We start from the raw sequence: 19,548 nt of genomic DNA, 5'->3' as shown, positions 1-19,548 counted from the left end.
AGTAAGACAATACAACATGAAATCAAATAAAGGGTTTAGCATGGCATGGGCATGCAGGACAACATGTCCTGCACGAGCATGACTATGACACCAAGCACCCAATATATCTATTTAGCTTGATGGCTAAAATCACCATTTAAACCAAAAAAATGAGGTAGAAATTTGGAAAGATTTCTTTCTATAAACTAAATGGAGTTGGAGACAAGAATCATATTCTCGGTCTTGCCCCGCCCCAATCCATGAAAAAAATAATAATAATTCGAGATGATAGAGATAGTCCTGACTCACCTCGTGAACATCTCTATGATCTCATCGAGAGCAAGTTGGATAAGGTTTAAGTTGATCAGTTGAAATTCATGTCCTAAAAACTCAAAATTGATATTTTTTTACCATTTATAATATCCATCCATATAAAGATTATAGGTTATTAATTTAATTTTAAATAGTCAATAATTGACATAGGAGAAAATTATACTAACTTAACAAAATTATTACATATGGATAATATTGAATGTTCTGCATTATTGAAACGACCTAAAGTTTATCATTATTGTATAATTAAATTTTATTAAAGAAAAGTTAATAAATATGCATTAAAGAAAATTAAAGCTATCTTGCTTGTACCAAAATTTTAGTATATTTTGTTGAATAATGTTGATTAAAAAAAAATGGTTGAATTTTATTGCACATTAAATTATTAATAATCACCCTTCTTATTGCCATAATTTTTAGGTAAGTTTGCATTTAAAATTAATTTTATAAATTAATCTTCCATTATAAAATTGACTTTGAAATTTTTAAATAAATAATCACAAACATAGTAACTAAATAAATAGTTATAGCTCTAGGAAAAATAAAAATACATGGAAAATATAATATGATAATAAAAAAACATTTTTTTTCACATATCTTTTTTTTAAGTTCATCAAAGCCCCGCTCATTTACATCTTTTACTTTCTTCCTTGCGTGGAACTGCAGCAATATGTACATTGACGAATAAAAAACTTCAAGCTTATGCACCTTGTTCTTCAGCTTGGGGATGGATAAGGCGGGACGTTCGGCCTCGACACCGAAGCCAAACCATGCATCAGCCTAGCAATTTCCGATGGATCGTCGAGGTAATACTTGGCTTTGCTCGGTTTCTTCCCTACCGTACAAGCAAAAATTTCAGCTCGGGGTGCAACCGATGGACCTGCCATGGAACTTGAGATCACCTTGAACATGTCTTCATCTGATCGGTCGTCGCCAATGCAGAGAACAAAATCTGCAGGAGTCCCCTTATCTTGCATTGCAGAGAGTAGTCGTTTCGCTACGAGACCCTTGCTGACGCCCTACGATCATCAGGTCATCCATTGTTAAGGTTGATAGGAAAAAATACTCCTCAGTTAAAATCAACGGTTTTGTTAGTTACCGGTCGATAATCGAACGAATAGTTTCTAAGGATTTCGAATAAAGTTATGACAGTACACATGATTATAGCCAGTCCTAAAGTAACTCATATTTAGTAAATTAATGGACTACGAAGATCAGAAACAATGATAATTAAACGATGATGGCAATGAGTTTGTACCTGTGGTTTAACTTCCACAATGCTTTGACCACTTTTTACGGTAACTGGCTCATTGGCTAGTACGCTTTCGAGATGATCAAGGAGCTCCTTAGCTTGACACGAACCGAAATCTGGATCTGCATCTTCATAACACCATCCGAGTGCAGTTTCTCGATCTTCGATTGTCGATCCATCGGTCGTTTCAGTGTAGAGTTTCATCACTGGCTGCACAATCTGTTTCCAACAGCAATCTGCAACTGGCAAACTGGTCTCCCATTCCTCATCCTGCTTTAGCCTGAAAGAAGAGGAGAACAATCGCTTTAATTTCGGATGTACGATCAATGGAACGATACAAGAGAACGTATTCATCGTGTGAGAATTCACCTAATAAAGTATCCGTGCTCGGCAGCAATGCTGAGTTTTTCGCAAGGGCCAAACCATTCAGCAAGTGTTTTTCGAGTTTTTGCACTCACAATGAACACCGTGTTTTTCTTATCTCGACACAAGGTATCAAGAGTTTCGAGGCATTTTGAAGTAGGGCCCTTGTCAATTGAAGCTTGAGGCATTAACGTACCATCGTAGTCCAAAAGAATAGCCCGAGACTTCGTCCTCTTATAAGTCGAAATTATGTGTTCCATAGCGAGCTTCCTGAAGTTCAGATCAAGGGCCACAACTCTAAAACTTAAACCGAACCCGATACCCCAACATCTCTGCCTCACATGATCCCTACAAGTCCTCTCCAAATCTTGTAGGAAACTCCGAGCCCAATACCCGACGTCGTGCGTGCTCACATATCTAAAATGCTTCTCATGGCGGAGCTGCTTCTCTGCATCTGCCATCTCCAATGCACATTCCATTGCATCAGCTACAGCATCGATATTCCAGGGATTAACTCGAATCGCTCCACTTAAGGATGGAGAGCACCCGATGAACTCGGATAGAACCAACATACTCTTCTTCGGAGCTGATGATTCCCAGCCCATGAGTTTATCCAACTTATCATTCCCTTGACGACTGACAATGTACTCGTATGGAATGAGATTCATACCGTCCCGAACCGCTGTGACCAAACAACATTCAGCAACCGTATAATATGCAATTCTCTCATAGAATTTGAGTGGTTCCTCAATCAACACGATTGGCTCGTACCCAGGTCTCCCAAACGTATCGTTAATCCGCCTAACAGTTGCCTTCATCTCGTCCCGAACTTCCTTAACATCTTTCCCTCTACCTCTTGCAGGGTTGGCAATCTGCACCAACACAACCTTGCCCTCCCACTCAGGGTGCGTCATCAACAACTGCTCCATAGCCAAAAGCTTCAAACTTATCCCCTTAAATATGTCCATATCGTCCACACCGAGCAACATGATCCGATCCCGATCACGAAACTGCTTAATAACCTCACTAACCTTCTCCTCAGTCTTCCCAAGACTCAAAACAGATTGAAGCTGACCCATATGAATCCCAACAGGAAGGATCTTAATACTAATCGTTCGACCGTAATACTCTATCCCGATATAACCCCGTTTCGACTCATACGTTAGACCGAACATTCGACTACAACAAGATAGAAAATGCCTAGCATAATCAAAAGTATGAAACCCTATCAAATCTGAATTCAGGAGTGCTCGTAAGAGCTCTTCCCGGATCGGAAGTGTTCGATATATCTCCGACGATGGGAAAGGGCTATGCAAAAAGAATCCAAGCTTAACCCTATTGAATCTCTTCCTCAAAAAAGTAGGCAGTACCATAAGATGATAATCATGAATCCAAACAAAATCGTCTTCAGGATTGATCACTTCCATGATCTTATCAGCAAAGATTTTATTAACTTTAACATAAGCCTGCCATAGTGGTCGATTGAATCGACCGCCGAGGTCAGGCGACAGAGGCAACATGTAATGAAACAGAGGCCATAGCTGCTGCTTGCAGAAGCCATGGTAGTACCTTGTGTAAAGATCTTGAGTGAGAAATGTTGGCACGCATTTGAAAGTCTCTAGAAGTATTTGAGAGACTTCATCTTGTTCATTTGGGTGAATATCTTCCTTAAGACAACCCACATAAAACACTTCAAAATCATCATCTCCCAGCCCGTCTTTCAGCTGGAGGAGAAGGGAATTTTCATCCCAGCTGAAAGTCCAGTTGGTGGTGGCTCCGCCGTTGCCGGATATCCGGTGGGCTCTGATGGGAAGCTCATTGGCGACGATGATAATCCGGTCGCGAGAGGTGGAGGAGGAGGACGGCTCCGAGGAGACGCTCTCGGATGGGTCGTTGTCGACGTCGGAGATTAAGCCGGCGACGGTCACAATCCGGGGGATTTGGCGGTTTATACGGCCGAAAGACGGCGATTCTCCGGTGGCGAGTTCGAGTAAATTGGAATACGACCTGGAAACCATGGATTCTGAAGGGATTTCAGTCTGTAAGATCAATCCATGAAACTGAGGGAAATGGGTATTTCAAAAACCCGTTTAAAACTAGGGAAAAAGCGACTGAAATCGAACCAAAACCAGAACGAGAAATTGAAAATCCGGGGTTGAAAGAAAATGTTGGGGAGAATTGATTACGGGGGTTTGGTTCTACTTCTAGAAGGCTTCCGACTGGATTCAGACAAGAAAGAAAAGAGAAGAACATGAACACAAACACACACTGTCTCTCCCAGAGTACTGAGATGATGAATCCACTGAGACCCCGAAGAAAAGGATACACAAATCCAAATTTCAACTTTTTTTTTTAAATAATTTACCAATTTGGAGAGGAAATACAAAAAATAAAAAATGAAACAACGCTCAAGTGGTGGGAAGAAGCATATTCGGAATTCAGTGATCCAAAAGAGGAGAGAGAGAGAGAGAGAGAGAGAGAGAGATGAAGAGGAGAATGAACAGATGGGTCAGATCAAATCAGATTGGACGGTGGAGAAGTAAAGAGTGTGGGTTTTGATGGTACATCTGAGTAGCACTGGATAAATTCCCACCCCCTTGTTCTTATCCTTTTCTTTTTTTTTTCTTTTTTTTTTTTTTTTGCTCCGTTGGTGAGTCCGCTATTGCCATTGTTATTGTTGCCAATGCCACGAGCATTGAACTGGTGAGTAGGGCCCACTTAGGAGCCCTTTTTTCCCTTCTTCTAGTAATTATTTAAGAGCGTTGCACAGAGGCAGTTTTATATTATAAATTTTCTACTAATTATTATCTTATAATATCATAAAAAATACTCTGGTTCTCACATTAAAAAGTTGTTTTGAATTTTTTTTTGTAATAAAAGTAAAGAATGAATGTAATATTTAAAATTTTATATTTTAACTTTAAAAAAAAATTAAAAAATATATTAACGAAACTAGTATTTTTTAAACGCAGTTTATATAGAACGTGATATTATTGTTTATAATGAAACACGCCTTGAATGAATTGGTTTATATATGTGAAATTTTTATTTATTTATTAAATAACATTTTTAAAATTACATACTGTCCAAACAATTTTTTTTAATAACAAAAAGTTGATAATATATTTAATTAGTGATTAATAAATTATTTTTTATGCCCGACCATTGTGATTACATAAAATAAAATATACTAATTATAGGATGAGTCGGATAAGTGATTAACATTTTTTTTAAAAAATACTAAACTTTGTAATTGTTTTTTATATTGTTATATTTATAATTATTTTAATATATAAAAAAGAAAATAAATAAGTATATATGGATATTTTATAAAATCAACCTATGTATTTAACATTTCCAAATAAATCACATTCTTATACGCATAGAGCAACCAAACAAATAATATTAAGGGGTGATGATTTGACGTGGCATAGTAATAAGATAATTAATTACAATATCTCAAAACTTTATGGATTAAATAAAATAAAGCCATTCCGTTTCTCCGGCGTGAGATGGTCCTTTCATATGGGTCACATGGATGGGGTTAAAAAAATAATACCGAGAGGTAAATTATTTAAAATTTAAATTCAAATAAAAAGAAAAAAAAGGGGTACATCGGAGATTGGGAACAGCCAGCCACACCCACCTGACTCCAGCTGGACGTCACATTGACCGAAAATGCCACGTAAGCCCAAGGGGGCTCTACAAGTAAGAGGATAAATTGAAAACATGGATAATGTACTTAATCCATCTAATGCGTAAATTGGGGTCTTGGTTTCTGACGTGGATAAGCACGAAGCACAGGATGGTACACCTGGCACGCTCTTCTCAGTTTAGCTATTATTTTTAATTTTATTTTATTTTTAATTTCGCATGAGAGAAAATAAATAAATAAAAATTATGATAGCGATGCAGCAAAATGGATAACGAAGAAATGGGAGTGAAAATAAACCAAAAAACCAGCGGGCAGCAGCACGTTTCTCAACTAAACCGGATAAGGTTTTTGGATTAAATAAGTTGCAATTGTCTGTGCTGCCACTCCATGGTTATTATGCTGCTCACTCCTTACGTGGCATCATCCTTGTCGTTGATCTACTCATAACAACTTTTTTTTTTTTTTTTTTTTTAAATAATAGCGACAATAATTGAGACAAACGAATACATATATTAATTGAAAAGATTTATAATTCATATGCAAAATTAGTTTATCCCTAAGTTTGGAGAATGATTTTAGTTCTAAGCATTGCATATGAAGGGATATGATTGATGTTCCCCTAAATGGAACCCAAGGAGCTCTTAATTAATAAAAGGTTATATATGGATTAATTGCTTTGATTCAATCATTTTTATATGCCTTAATAATATTAATTTATTCGTCTTATCCCTAAGCTTCTTAAAATGCAACAATTTTAATATAGGCTGGATTTTGAATTCGAGTTTGGAATTACATTTTTATCCCTTCCCTGGAATTTACAATAATGGACTTTGGAACTTGGGCTGATGACTGAGATTGTGCTAGGCCCATTGTAGTATAATTGGGCCGATGACTGAGGTTGTGCTAGGCCCATTGTAGTATTAACGGACTTCTTATATAAATGTAGCCTTCAAGTGCCCATTTTCTTATAATATATTACATATATTAAAAAAAACTTAAATAAATATATTTTATGAGGAAAATTCAAGAGGTATTTGGAACAATCAATAATCTAATAGATAATCTTATCTTCTTTTTATATTATCTTTGATCTCATCCTGTTTTTTTTTTTTTTTTTAAATTAAATAAACATATTTTAAACAACTCATATATTTATGACTTGAAATAAACGTTTTTATGTGGATAAAGGAAATATGAATTTTTTTCCATAATTTTTATATAAACAATAAGATTTAATTAGAGATATTGAAATATTAATTTTAGAGGTAATGATTATCTAAATATTTTTTTAATGCAAACATTTTACTACGCTCATTTTGCTGGTTCAAATTCCACCTCTCATTGTCACACCGAATCAATTGTGTTACGATCATTTTTGTCCAAGGTGTGTTGCCTATGGTAGCGTGTCAAATATCTTAGTTATGTTTATTCAGGACGTGTGGTCCATGGTTGCATGTATGTTTCAAAGTCTCTTTTACTTGCTTTCATGTATGACTAGACTTTTACTATTCATGTCATGTCAATAGTGCGCGACTGTTCACTAAAATTATGTTTACGCTCAATAGACTAAAATGCCCTAAAATGTACTATGGAGGATTTGACTCGTCGTCAATTCTTTATACCCGGATTATATGCTATCAAAATTGTGGTAGTTGCTCATTTGCTTTGAGCCCATAACATTGCTTTCTTACCAATTGTTTTTAAAGCATTTCCTCCTCACGTTTTTCAAAACACTTTCTCTCAAACGTGCTCGAGGTTCGATTATACATCCGAATTGTCCATGACTTACAATTTTTATACCGTTGACTTATTTATCATATTAGAACAAGTGTCGTACAATCGTTGTTTTGCTATCACAAGAGTACAATTGTGACACACTGTGCTTTCCCTTGTCAAGATCATTCGAAAATTTTGTGCATAAAAACATTAGTTATTTATGATTTTGTTGGTCTAAATCATTCAATAAAGTGTAACTCACAAATTAATTTGAATATACAGACAAATGTATAAATGATATACAAACATTATATTGATATTTAAGTAATAAATCATAAATTAATTGATGTAGATATGGTGTTGATTATGAGATAATATAGAACAATGATATGATTAATAACAAACTAGTATCCAAATAATCAAAATGAAGCTAATATAAATAAAATATTTGGAAATTAAAAATGAATTAATAACCAAGATCAAGTACGCCCACTCATCTTCAAATCCTAAACACGCCAGACTTCCTAACAGAATACACATGAAGAAAGACTTGTGTTGCACATAATTACTAAAGAGCCTCTCAGAACTCCATTAACTCACTTCCAAATTCCAATTCACAACTTCCATAACTGCTTCTATCACCAAACTCATCTGCATAGCCTCCTCTTCCTTCTCCTCGCGATGAAATCCAAGAAGCGAAGGTCGAAGCCGAAACCGCAATCGGAGTGTCCTCCCAAGAAGAAGCTTCGTTCTCAGCTTCCTCGCAGGAGACGCGCTCGGATTTCTCCTGTTTTCTGCTTGCCGGAGTCGGATTCGGCTGCTCCGTGTACGAGTGTTGGTCTTGTTTCTTCTTCCGTTGCTGCGGCTGAGTCCAGCTGCGGTTCCTTCCAGGGAGGAGGAGGAGGAGGTGAGGTTTCTAGTCAACTCAATGCGGTTTTTGAATTGGAGAGTGGTGCTGTGAACGCGAGGACGAATTTGCGGAAGACGCGATTTGGTTCGAGTGCCGAGTTTATTGAAGTGAATTTGGATTCTGCTTCCAATGGAGTAGCGAGAGATTGCTTTAACGAGGATTGTGAGGTTAAGAAGGGAAGGAATGAGGCTAACGTCGAAGTTTCTGAATCGTCTTGCGTGGAGTCGAATTCTGGAGTTGATTTTGTTGTTCTCGGAAGGAGTAGCTCGAAGTTGAAGATTAGGAGTGGTTTTAGGAGAACCGTAGAGGAAAATGAAGATCAAGCCGATCAAGCGGAAAATGGAGCTCTGAAGTTCGAACTGACTGATGCGGATGTCTCGTCGAAGCTTTGTGGAAAGGGAGCTGTGCCACTCACTCCTTGTGTAGAGTCTTGGGCTGAATCTATCTTCGAGAGCGTCTGTTCGTTCGAAGAGGAAGGATTAGAGGTTGCGGAGAACAGAGTGTGGGAATTTCAGGTACCGGAGATACCGAGGGATGAGGTCAATGAAACTTTCACTATTTCGAAGTCGGATTCGACAATAGAACAGTGGCCTAACAGCTTGAAGTTTGAATCGGATCTTGCTTGCACGGAGCAATTATCTTACGAGGACGTTTCGGAATACTCTAGCCAGGACTTGCGCGAGCTTCAGTCAACTATTCTAATGGGGATTTCTGATACGGACTGCTCAGATTACACTCCTTCAAATTTCTTGGAATCCGGAAGCGACTTTTCAGAGAAATCGAACGAAGATGCAGCTCCTTCATCAGCATTTAGCATGTTACTGCAGTTCAGAAGCGATTTTTTAAGATCATGTGCCTCTCAAGACATCAGAACTAGCTCGTCAATTGAAGAAGAGAACGCAGGTCAATCTTTGGTAATACTCCAATTTCATGATTCCTTAGCGTTTCATCGGCAACAAACCTGCAGCTAATCAAACAACTTACATATTTTTTTTATTTATTTAAAATTAGTTTTTGAGATTGGAAGGATTGGACGATGAAGAAACCTATCGAATATTCAGAACCAGAGAAAGACGCCAATTGATTATTCGCGACTACGTTGATGAGTACCGGTCCACGACGGATTATGGCGATCTCATCCTCCAGCAACGATCAAATATGGTTCAATGGATAGTTGAAGTAAGTCCTTGAACTAGAAACCACCGCGTTTCTCTCAATAATTCGTTAATTAGCATAAGATATTGCACAGAAATTCCATTTTAAACGTTAATAGCTTGCTAATCTGAGACATTGGTAACTGTACAGAGGTACGTTTGAGGCACTGTCATATTTCAGTGTCAACTGAATGACTAAGTCATTCTTAACAGGTCATCAAATTAGTTCTCTGCCTCATTTGATATGAAACTTAATCCAACAATGCACTTTTCTGGTATTGGCACAATATTCACTGCTACCATCTAATGTATTTTCATGTATGCAAATCCTATCGCCTCTTTGGTTTAAACGTAACTGTAATTTATCAGTGAAAATTACTAAGTACTATAATATTTCACTACTTAAAGCCAGTTGTTCATGATTTTGCTCCTGTTAAATAGTTGAACCGTCAAGTTATAATAAGCACTTTCTAACGAATGAGGCTTGCCGCGCGTCCAACGCTTTTGGCGCCTAGAATCAGTCAAGTTTGACGGACTGCGCAGCATCTAGCCCATTTTTTCATTTCATTTCTTACTTCTGCTTGGTTACATTATCAGTTTATTTTTATCTTGATAATATTTTGCATATTCGTAGCAGCGAGATTTGTGTTCATATGGACGGGAAAGTTGAGATTTTCTCAGGAATCCTTTAGTTTCATATCAACTGTTCCAGTCCACGAAATGCATTCTTTATAATTTTTTAATTCCTTTTCATGCTTAGGACTTGTCGACTTGTCATCAATCATTTCGTCAAACTTTTTTCATTATGTAGCTTTATTTTGTTGAATAATGTAGCGATCGAGAGATACCAAACTTCATCAGGAGACGACATTTTTAGGAGTAACCCTTCTCGACCAGATTCTGAGCAAAGGATTCTTCAAAGCTGGAAGACACCTTCAAATTCTGGGCGTAGCATGTCTAACTTTGGCCACTAGAATTGAAGAAAATCAATCATACAGCTGGTAATTTCTTTTTCTTTGTTTATTTGTGTGCATCTCAGTTTTAACTTTAACAAGTGTAGTTGCTATATACTATAAGTTCTTAACTTCGTTGGTCTATTTTTTATGAATATTGTTTGGAAACAAACTGTATGCGTGTTTGTCTTCTTTTGTCGATCTACGAGTGTAAAATTGAGTAAGTTGAGGTCGTGTGATAATTAGTACTAGAGTGTGAAGTAATTGAATCTAATAGTCTTGAATGTCCTCCTTAAGTTCAAATTGCCGGGTCCGATAGCTTTGCGTTCACATGGACAAAATAATGTTGTCACATTGTGATTATATTGTAGGTCCTCTTTCAGCCGCTATGTAACAAATAATAGCCATTTACTAATGACGGTACACCACCCATCCAAGATTGCAATAATAGTATCTTATAGTTCTCAAGTTAACAACTCATGTGCACAGAAGAGACCCGACCCAACAGGGAAACATTTTATAGTGAAACACTTCAATCACATGGTCAGACCGCAGACAATAAAATGCTGATCTGAGCTCTAAGCCGAGCCGAGTCAAATATGAATCAGCTTTATAGCAATTCTTTTCTTCTATTTTCTTTCTTCAAACTTGCTTTATCAGGTCTTCATTTATCTTTGACTAGTACTTCACATGCAAAATGTTAAATTTATCGTCTGTTTCATTAAATAGAGCCTTGAGAATTGAGAAGGTATCCAAGCCAGTGGGTCTCGAGCTTGGTGGATATATTGAAAAAGCTATAGCATATTGATTGGTTTTATTTTCGGCATTTCAGGATGCAGCAAAGGAGCATCCGTGTAGGGGACAACACCTATAGAAGATCTGAAGTTGTTGGCATGGAATGGCTTGTTCAAGAAGTCCTAAAGTTCCAGTGTTTCCTGCCAACTGTTTACAACTTCTTGGGGTACATCTTCCTTCGACTAACTTAACAATTTATGGGACATTCTTTCTCCTTCCGCCCACTTACAATTTGAATCTACTGCGAATAACTTACTCTAATATCGCATTTTGATAATGGGTGTTTGAAAATAATATTAGGTTCTACCTGAAAGCTGCTGGAGGGGACTCAGATTTGGAGAATCGAGCTAAGAACTTCGCAGTGCTCGTTCTTACAGATCAAGTCCAATTTTGTTATTTCCCTTCAACTATTGCAGCTGCGGTTGTCCTCCTGGCATCCCTCGGAGAAACACAAGATTTACCAAATCAACGAGTCATCGAGGTTAAAATTCAAATACCTGCTAGACAAATTCACTTTATCTATTTATATACCTAATAGAATAATAATATAAGTATTTGTTTTCAAATCTAGAAGTAGAAAATTTAAAATTTTACAAAAATAGCATAATCTATATCCAACTAGAATCAATTATAATGTAAAGTACATATTTAAAATTTTCATATTTGTTTTGAATGCATAATTAAATTTATGTCGGTAAAATTTCTATTGTTAATCTCGTGCATATTTCCTACTGACTTGAAGAATATCTAGTCCCGGTAAATCTGGTTCTTGAAAATTCCAGATTATGCATTTTTTTTTTTCCCTTTTCTGAACAAAATTGAAAGTATAGTGGAGGTACATATGGTTCTTTTTTTAAATAATTTATTTTCTTATTCATTTTCTGTGTTGTGAACTCACGAACCTACTGATCACATTGACAAAACTATCACAGTTTTGTTTTGGAAATCTTTCGAGAATTACTACTTCGAAATTTTTCTCGAGTTCTAGAATAATGGAAAGGACCCTTTTATTAGACTCTATGCATCTATCTCATAATATTTGGTGCATTTTGTGGTTTTGCAGACGCATGTCAGAACAGAAAGTGATGATCTTCCCGAATGTATCGAGGTATAAATAGTCAACTAGACAGGATTTGCAAGAACTTTAAAAAAAAAAAAAAAAACTATATTATTGCATTGAACTTGATTCCATAGATTCACTTTTAAGTCAACATGAGCAAAAGTTACTGATGCTGTATTAAATTTAACAGAGCTTGGAGTGGCTATTGAAGTTTGTATGATGCAAGCATCATATCCTGACAGAAATTAGATCTACATTCGATTCTATTCTTTCACCAATAGAATGAAAAGTATATGATGGATTGCCAAAAATCCTCTTTGGCCTAAAGGTCCGATAAGTTTTTCTCAAATTTTTATACGAGAATCATATTAAGACCTACTCAAGTTCATACCAATTAGCATTTGAATTTCATCTACATGCTTCAATAATTCATCAATATCGTTTGTATTTAGTGTTGAATTACAACTTGTATGCGTTTGATACTCAGAGATATGACTCGGTACGATGAGATTTTTAGTACCCAAGTGATTGGCTTTAAAATGTAAATGATTACGATCAAGTTTAGATGTCACTGCTAAGCATACTTAAACTCTGCTAGTTTTGCCATCTTATTAGGTTTGTTTGTGTTTTAGAAGCTTTAGTTGGCTTATTGCTTATTACAGAAAAATCTGAGATGAGATGAAATAGACAACAAAAGTACTGATATTCTTCACAAATCAATTTATGTTCTACGTTTGCAAATATGCCAATTCATATTACCCTAAAATCAAAAGAAACGGTAAAAGAAAACGAGACAATAATCTATATTTGTAAATTACAAATTACATTAGTTAAGTGAAACGGTATACAATCAAGTATCCAAAAAGTAATTTTTTTGTACCCAAAAGAATGTCGCAACATTTCAACATCTAGATGAAATGTATATCATACAGCAAAATGAGTAAGCAAAGTAATTCACAAGTGTAGGATTTCTGCTTTCATGAATATGATGCACAACTTACTGTTTATCTATCAGCTGAATTAACTGGAACAATAGCAGGCTCCCCTGGTAATGGCTCGTCGAGATGGAGCTCGGCGAAGTTGTTGATGATCCCAGTTCTTTCGCGGTATATACTCTCCTTTTTCTCCTCCTCGGCTTTCTCGACTTTCGCCTTGGTCATCTGAGTCACTTCCTCAGCAGCTTTTGTAACAGCAGTTACTGCATTTGAAAACCATGCTGCTCCAGTAAACACATAATAGTTATTCATGAGCGCAGTTCCTGCACTGCTTGCCTTCTGCTCGGCCACTGCGAGAGCGGATTTCGTCTTTTCAGAAACCTGGAACTTTTCATCCATCTCCCTGACCTTTTCATTTACTACTGCTGTGCCTGCAGTTATCTTCTCCGTTATGCCCATCTTGCGATCTATGGACGTGACGGTCGCAGAAGCATTCGATGTCAACTGGTGTCGTTCATCGAACGCTTTTGCCTTATTGACAGCATCCTTCCCCAAGATGAAGCCCTTAGCAAGCATTGTACTTACGACGTCTTCTGCCTGATTCGGAGCATTCCCAGTAACAGTTTGCCTTTTATCCTTCAAAAGATCATTACATTTAAGACAGTGTAAGTAGTCTGAAAGCCCTCTTTCTAGACAAAAACAGCTACTTGATTTCCCTAAGATCCTCAAGAATTCAAAACCTTTTCAAACAGCTGAAGAAGCTGATAATAGCATGAAGAACTTTGAACCAAATGATTTCAAGAACTCGCAATGACCAAAACACGTAATTCGCTTACGTGCATAAACTCGAGCATCGACAATGCATACACACAAGACATTTGATAATGATAAACAAGGCAGAATTACCAGGATTGATGACATTGCGTCTGGGGGAAGATGATAATTCTCAACCAGACCAATTGTTACAGATAGATCACCAATTTTTGCTCCCTGAGATATCCAAAGAGGAAGGGGAAAAAAAAGTTAAAAACATAATTATAAATTAAAAAAAAAAAAGATCAAAGTTCATAAAGGAACATACTGTCAAAAGGATTGCAGTATCTGCTCCTTGAGAATCCTTGTATGTAACATAAGCAACCTGAGTATTTTCAGTTTCTCTACAAACAAAATCAAATTCTTCAGCATGCTTTTTTTTTTTTTTTTTTTTTTTTTTTTTTTCCAAATAAATCAACACATAGAACAGAATCATTAACCTTTGCATTTCAACATAAAGGATTTCACCAGAGAATGAAAAGAACTCTTCGATATCTCTCTCCGAAGTAGCCTTCGAGATATTGCTGACCTTCACAGTTCTCATCTGCATCGGATTTTAAAAACAATGAAGAAATGCAAGTGTTCGTGTTAAGAATATGTATATGTATAAAAGATTAAATTTTCGACATCAATCAATCTAAGATTGATGTTCAAGCCTAAACCTCTGCATTTGAAGTTTTACAATGTTATTTCTTCCTCCATGAACACTGATAATTCTCGAGTCAAATTAATACTCAATTCACATCCTAAGAAAATGTATAAAACAAATTTAAGCTTTTGGGTTTAGAGATAATTCAACAGTTTATAACTTCCACTCCATTCAGTTCATCATCAAAGTGAAAGAACAAGGATTAGATTCAAGTAGCTGATTTCAGAAAAAGAAAATTAAGAACAAAAAATTGGGTTTAGCAGTGAGTTAACCATTAGTAATTCTCACTTCCATTCAGTTCAACATTTCAAAGAGAAATCAAAATAGGAAGGAAAAAGAAGTTGGGAATTGGGATATACAGCTGAGCTGATTTGAGGAGGAGGAATAGACGAAGAGACTGTTCATGAATTATGGATAGAATGAGAATCTAAACCTTTTCTCGATAAATTCCAAATTCCAAATTCCAATAAGAAGCAAATCGAGCGAGAAAAATGTACGAAAGAAGAACGAATGCATCAACAGCAGTAGAAATCTTCTCACAAACTGTAGGAACAAGAGAATACAGAAACAGAGATCTTGAAAAATCAAAATCATAAACCATATTCCACATTACAATCACAAATCCCTAAATCACCATCACAACCATTCACAATGAGGAAAAACAAATTAGCAAACGCGAATGCGGCAGATCTGCATCAAAGATTGACAGACAAAAAGAAGATGATGAACTCACCGACATTTGTGCGCGGCAAAAGAAAGGTTGGAGAGGGAATTAGCTATGGCGGAAGATGATGAGATGAAGGCGGGAAGAGAAGATAATAAATTGTTGCGAGGAAGGGGAAGTGATTTTTGGATTTGGATTTGGATTTAGTTTTTTTGGGTAGTTCGGTTCTGGAAATGGATACGATTTGTTTGCGAAGTTTTTTCATTTTTGTTTGTTCAGTAAGAGCGACACAATTTCAGGTTTGACTTGGTTTCCTATACCTCTCTGATCTGTATATAACTGTGACGCAACTCGATACTTTCTTTTTTTTTTTCTTTTTTTTTTAATTTAAAACTTCTTCTCTAACCATTTAATTCCTTTATTTTAAAATTTGTAAAAATTATGGTTCAAATTTAATATAATTTATTACATAAATAGATTAATATATTAATTAAAAATTTAATAAGTTTAAGTTGTTAAATAATAAAAACGGGGGAGTGGTCTACTTAGCTCAATAAGAACCTTTAGATCTAATCTTTCGATCTCATAACGCTTTAGAAAAAACTATGATGGGCATGGGCCTCATATAAGGTTGGGCTTGGGCTGGAAACTTGGGCCAACTTCCTTCATTTTTCAACTCATTTTATTCTAGTTTTTCTTTTTTTTTTCTTTTTTTTTTTTAATTGTTCTTTATTGTCTAATTTCATTCGTAATATAAAAGATATACTTTGTTAGTGGTAAAAGAAATAAAGAATATACCAAGTGGGAAATATTTCCATGTAACAAATTTACAAACTAATATGACGACTAGTTTAGCCACCATTATTATTTTTCCAAAAAAAATCTCTTTTTAAAACAAATCCAAAATCTTTACTTATAAATCAAACATTTAATAAATAATAATTCAGAGAACTTTTTTTTTTCTTTATTTCATAAATGTCAACATAATATTCTATCTAAACAATTAAGGCATATGCTCAAAGTCGGAGGCCGAATTCCTCACGTGCAAATTGTCAAACAAAAAAAAAAAAAAAAAAAAACACAATAGATTCTACGATTTTAACAAAGAAGCAAGTTGTTTAATCAAAAGGGAAGTATTATTCCATTTAATCTCCCCCACCTAATATGAACTCTTCTTGCACCAAGCTCTTTCTCTATTAGGATTCTTTCATACAAAAAGAAAAAATAAAATAATGTATAGTTAATTAAATGCTATATATGAATTAGTTGTGACAAAGCATTAGTATTAGTGGTGGGAAAGTTGGAGGGTTGTGGGTCATGACTCGTGCTTATATTTAGAATTCTTTAATTGCTCCAAAAACAGCTACTATTAGTTCTACCAGATTAGAGAATGAGTTAGAGATAAATTTCCACCACATGCTTCCTTTTAATAATGATTAATGCATACTTAAAAATTTATATGTGCTGATGTAAAATTATTAACCACATTTAATGGCAGTCTTCTGTGGGTAAAAAAGATATGACCATTTCCATAATTAAGCCGCATTTTAAATTAACAAAATAAATAAAATCAATTGCATGGTACCGACGATGCCTGTCTTTAAGCTTTATCTCCTATTTCACTTGTGGGATTGGCCATATTCTGTCTGCCATATTCTCGTGGAAAAAAAAATCACATAGAAAAGCCTGCTTTCATCATTCAAATAAAGGTGAGGAGGGATAGAGGGGCCCCTCTTTTAATAGCTACCAAATATTGACACACCGACCCAAAAGGTAAAAAGTTTATTACTATTTTGAAATTTATTCTACCTATCTTCAAATTTAGTACCACTTTTTTATTCTTTTTTAATCCTAAAAATTATTGAAAAAGTCTCTAACATCTCCTCCCTAAACTTTAGATTTATTGGATCTAAAAAGATTAAATTAAATAAAACATTTAAAGAATACATGAACCGAAAGGAAGTGAGTCCCAAGTTAGTCAACAAAGACAAAAGGAAGCTCTAATTCCATGGCGGCCATACAGCAAAAAGAGAGAAAAAGAAAAAGAAAAAGAAAAAGAAAAAGTGGGAAAGCAAACTTTCGTGTAAACACATCTACAAACATTCTCATCAATAATAAGACCCATACTCACATGCTAATTGTAGTGATGAAGAATAGCTATGTTTAACCATTTCAGACAGAAAATGCAATCACATGGACATTAAAAATTCTTCAGAATGGGTCAAAAATGTCTGTTCATGTCAGCTTTCTCAAGCAGCTAATGTTTCTAGTCAAAGCTGTAGAAAGAAATTTTAGAAATCATGCGAGTAGTGAGAATGCATTGTGTTCTAAAATTCAGACTTTTATATTGATGATTTCACTACTAGGCATTTCATGTAAAGAGTCATGGCAAATAAAATTTAAGAAGCGTACCATTTGAGAGCCACAAGGAAGTTAAAAAGAAGATGAAAATGTTGGATCTTATCAGAAGGATGGAGATCTGTGAGGGGTGTCTTTCCTTCTGCGTTTTCTTGGCTGTGAAGATGATGAAGGGCTAGCTTTGGTCTCTTCCCTGGACTCTGCAATTGATATGGTTGATTCCAATTCGCTTGCATTTGTTTCGGCGCTAGTTTTTTCCTTGAACGATAAGTTACCGAAATCCGGGCTCAGAGATACGATGGTTCTTATGCTCTGGTCTTTAAGCTTTGAGTTCACAGAAACCTGATGTTTTTGCAGCAGTTGAATTGTTAGCAATATGTGCATGATGTAATTAAATTGCTTAGAATATGGTCTCTTAGTCTAAGCAATCTACCGAGTAGCAGAGTTGTGATATGGCTCATGTTTTTATATACCTTGCAAGCAATTGAACAGAAGCGATTGGGATATTGTACATATCTACCACAGTCTTCACAAGAACCACCGGACTTCGTTTTTGGTGGTTTGGCGTCGACGGATTGACCACGGGAGTTTAGATGAACAGATATTTCACCATTGACTTTATATGTCTGCAGAATCAAGCAATAGAGGTTTCAAGTTAGAAGACATAGAGATGAAATGCCATAGGAGAAAGGGAATGTTAGAAATAGTTCGGTTTGATCATTTTCAACAAGCAGAAAAGAAAGCAAACAAATTGATAACAAACAAACTTTATTCCTAAAACTAAAATGGAATCAGACGGGACTCAGATTAACAAAAACAATATGATTTGTTCATTCAAAATGGTAAAGATCAAAATCAAACTTCTGAGATTTCCTCTACAAACGGTCACCTCGGATTCGATCCTTACAAGAAGTGGTTGAAAACCAGATAGATTCGGCTAAAGAATTAAAAGTTGTGTTAGAATAAAATAAGAACTTATCTCAAATCTCAATGATTTCAACTTCATAAAATCAAAAAGATCAGCAACACAAAGATTGAATTCAGAAATCTTTTCTATGGAAGACTATTAAATCGATATCTTACTGGAGTTGTAATAAGGGAAAAAATGTTTTATACATGAATCTCTGAACAGCGAAAGTATTTCTCCGCGTCCTGAACGCGAACAACTTCGTGATAGACATATTTCCAGATATGAACCTGCCGATGAAGATCATGTACTGTACAATTCTTGCAGAAGCTAACACTACAATCAATGCAGAATTTATTTTTCTCATTTTTCCTGAGATTAGGATGAAGATCGCAAGAACCGAAGAATTTCGTATTCAAAAGCGTACCAAGCCAGTCCGTTTCCATTCTCTTCACTAAAGAGCTCGCATAATTATAACCTACAAAACCAAAGAAATCCATCACTCCGTAAGATTCCGATCCTCTTTCACAAAATTTCATCCAATTCTTGAGAAAAACTGCAGACAAATTCAGAGTTGAACTAATTAATTTAACGGCCATTCAAGTAACCGAGCTCGAATTGAAGTTCAATATACACAATATAACAATCAATCGCATAAGTAGAGAGATTCAAAAATCAAAAGTATCAATCGCGGAAGCCAACAGACACTATAAAGTACACATCATAAAATCTCCCCAAACAAAAGAAAAAAAAAACAGTAAGCAAGTGAATTCAATACTCATTCCCGTGGAAGAATCAAACAAAAACGAAAGAAAAAGAGTTCGAAAACTGCACATTCACCGAAAAGGACTAAAATACTCACAGATTCTTCCGATTGCAGGACGAAGACTGAAACCAGTACAAGGACACAGAGGAAGCGGCGGACAAATTGGATTAAGCGCTGCAAATGGAGGAAGAAAGAAGAGGAAGAACGAAGATTAAAGTGAAAATGGAAACAGAAATCTTTAGGATCTTTTTTATTATTATTATTTGGTTTGATAAACAAAAATCTT

General features: G+C 35.7%; 4 protein-coding genes across 9 annotated transcripts; 1 reads left to right on the top strand and 3 right to left on the bottom strand.

Annotated features, from left to right (window-relative positions):
* Nucleotides 1-860: 860 nt before the first annotated feature.
* LOC111801845 (alpha,alpha-trehalose-phosphate synthase [UDP-forming] 6) lies at nt 861-4,435 on the bottom strand. Its single transcript, XM_023686042.2, has 3 exons — nt 1,934-4,435; nt 1,571-1,844; nt 861-1,331 (listed from the first exon to the last, which is right to left on the bottom strand). The coding sequence occupies exons 1-3, from the start codon at nt 3,943-3,945 to the stop codon at nt 1,029-1,031; spliced, it is 2,589 nt and encodes an 862-aa protein (XP_023541810.1). The 5' UTR covers nt 3,946-4,435; the 3' UTR covers nt 861-1,028.
* A 3,396-nt stretch (nt 4,436-7,831) lies between these two features.
* Nucleotides 7,832-12,776, top strand: LOC111810283 (cyclin-SDS). The gene is made up of 7 exons (XM_023696967.2): nt 7,832-9,122; nt 9,220-9,387; nt 10,197-10,363; nt 11,148-11,276; nt 11,411-11,591; nt 12,174-12,218; nt 12,361-12,776. The coding sequence occupies exons 1-7, from the start codon at nt 7,980-7,982 to the stop codon at nt 12,388-12,390; spliced, it is 1,863 nt and encodes a 620-aa protein (XP_023552735.1). The 5' UTR covers nt 7,832-7,979; the 3' UTR covers nt 12,391-12,776.
* A 173-nt stretch (nt 12,777-12,949) lies between these two features.
* On the bottom strand, nt 12,950-17,780 carry LOC111783289 (binding partner of ACD11 1). 3 transcript variants are annotated; one of them, XM_087117791.1, is made up of 5 exons: nt 17,644-17,780; nt 14,359-14,462; nt 14,187-14,262; nt 14,012-14,095; nt 12,950-13,741 (listed from the first exon to the last, which is right to left on the bottom strand). In XM_087117791.1, the coding sequence occupies exons 1-5, from the start codon at nt 17,644-17,646 to the stop codon at nt 13,175-13,177; spliced, it is 834 nt and encodes a 277-aa protein (XP_086973917.1). In that variant the 5' UTR covers nt 17,647-17,780; the 3' UTR covers nt 12,950-13,174. The 3 variants fall into 3 exon arrangements, with proteins under 3 accessions (XP_086973917.1, XP_023520082.1, XP_086973915.1); XM_023664314.2 differs by lacking the exon at nt 17,644-17,780 and adding an exon at nt 15,301-15,564; XM_087117789.1 differs by lacking the exon at nt 17,644-17,780 and having other exon boundaries at nt 14,359-14,468.
* LOC111807405 (protein RGF1 INDUCIBLE TRANSCRIPTION FACTOR 1) lies at nt 16,283-19,548 on the bottom strand. Of its 4 annotated transcripts, XR_015411888.1 has the most exons (5): nt 19,359-19,548; nt 18,706-19,052; nt 18,063-18,215; nt 17,644-17,931; nt 16,283-16,877 (listed from the first exon to the last, which is right to left on the bottom strand). XR_015411888.1 is itself a non-coding variant. In XM_087117793.1 (4 exons), the coding sequence occupies exons 2-4, from the start codon at nt 19,033-19,035 to the stop codon at nt 17,695-17,697; spliced, it is 720 nt and encodes a 239-aa protein (XP_086973919.1). In that variant the 5' UTR covers nt 19,036-19,052; nt 19,359-19,548; the 3' UTR covers nt 17,140-17,694. The 4 variants fall into 4 exon arrangements, 3 of the variants coding, with proteins under 3 accessions (XP_086973919.1, XP_023548890.1, XP_086973924.1); XM_087117793.1 differs by lacking the exon at nt 16,283-16,877 and having other exon boundaries at nt 17,140-17,931; XM_023693122.2 differs by lacking the exon at nt 16,283-16,877 and having other exon boundaries at nt 17,140-17,931; nt 18,706-18,974.

This window comes from Cucurbita pepo, chromosome 1, assembly GCF_057944985.1.
Source record: "Cucurbita pepo subsp. pepo isolate OVF chromosome 1, ASM5794498v1, whole genome shotgun sequence".
Lineage (NCBI taxonomy): Eukaryota > Viridiplantae > Streptophyta > Magnoliopsida > Cucurbitales > Cucurbitaceae > Cucurbita > Cucurbita pepo.
This window is presented reverse-complemented; position numbering and strand designations above follow the sequence as displayed.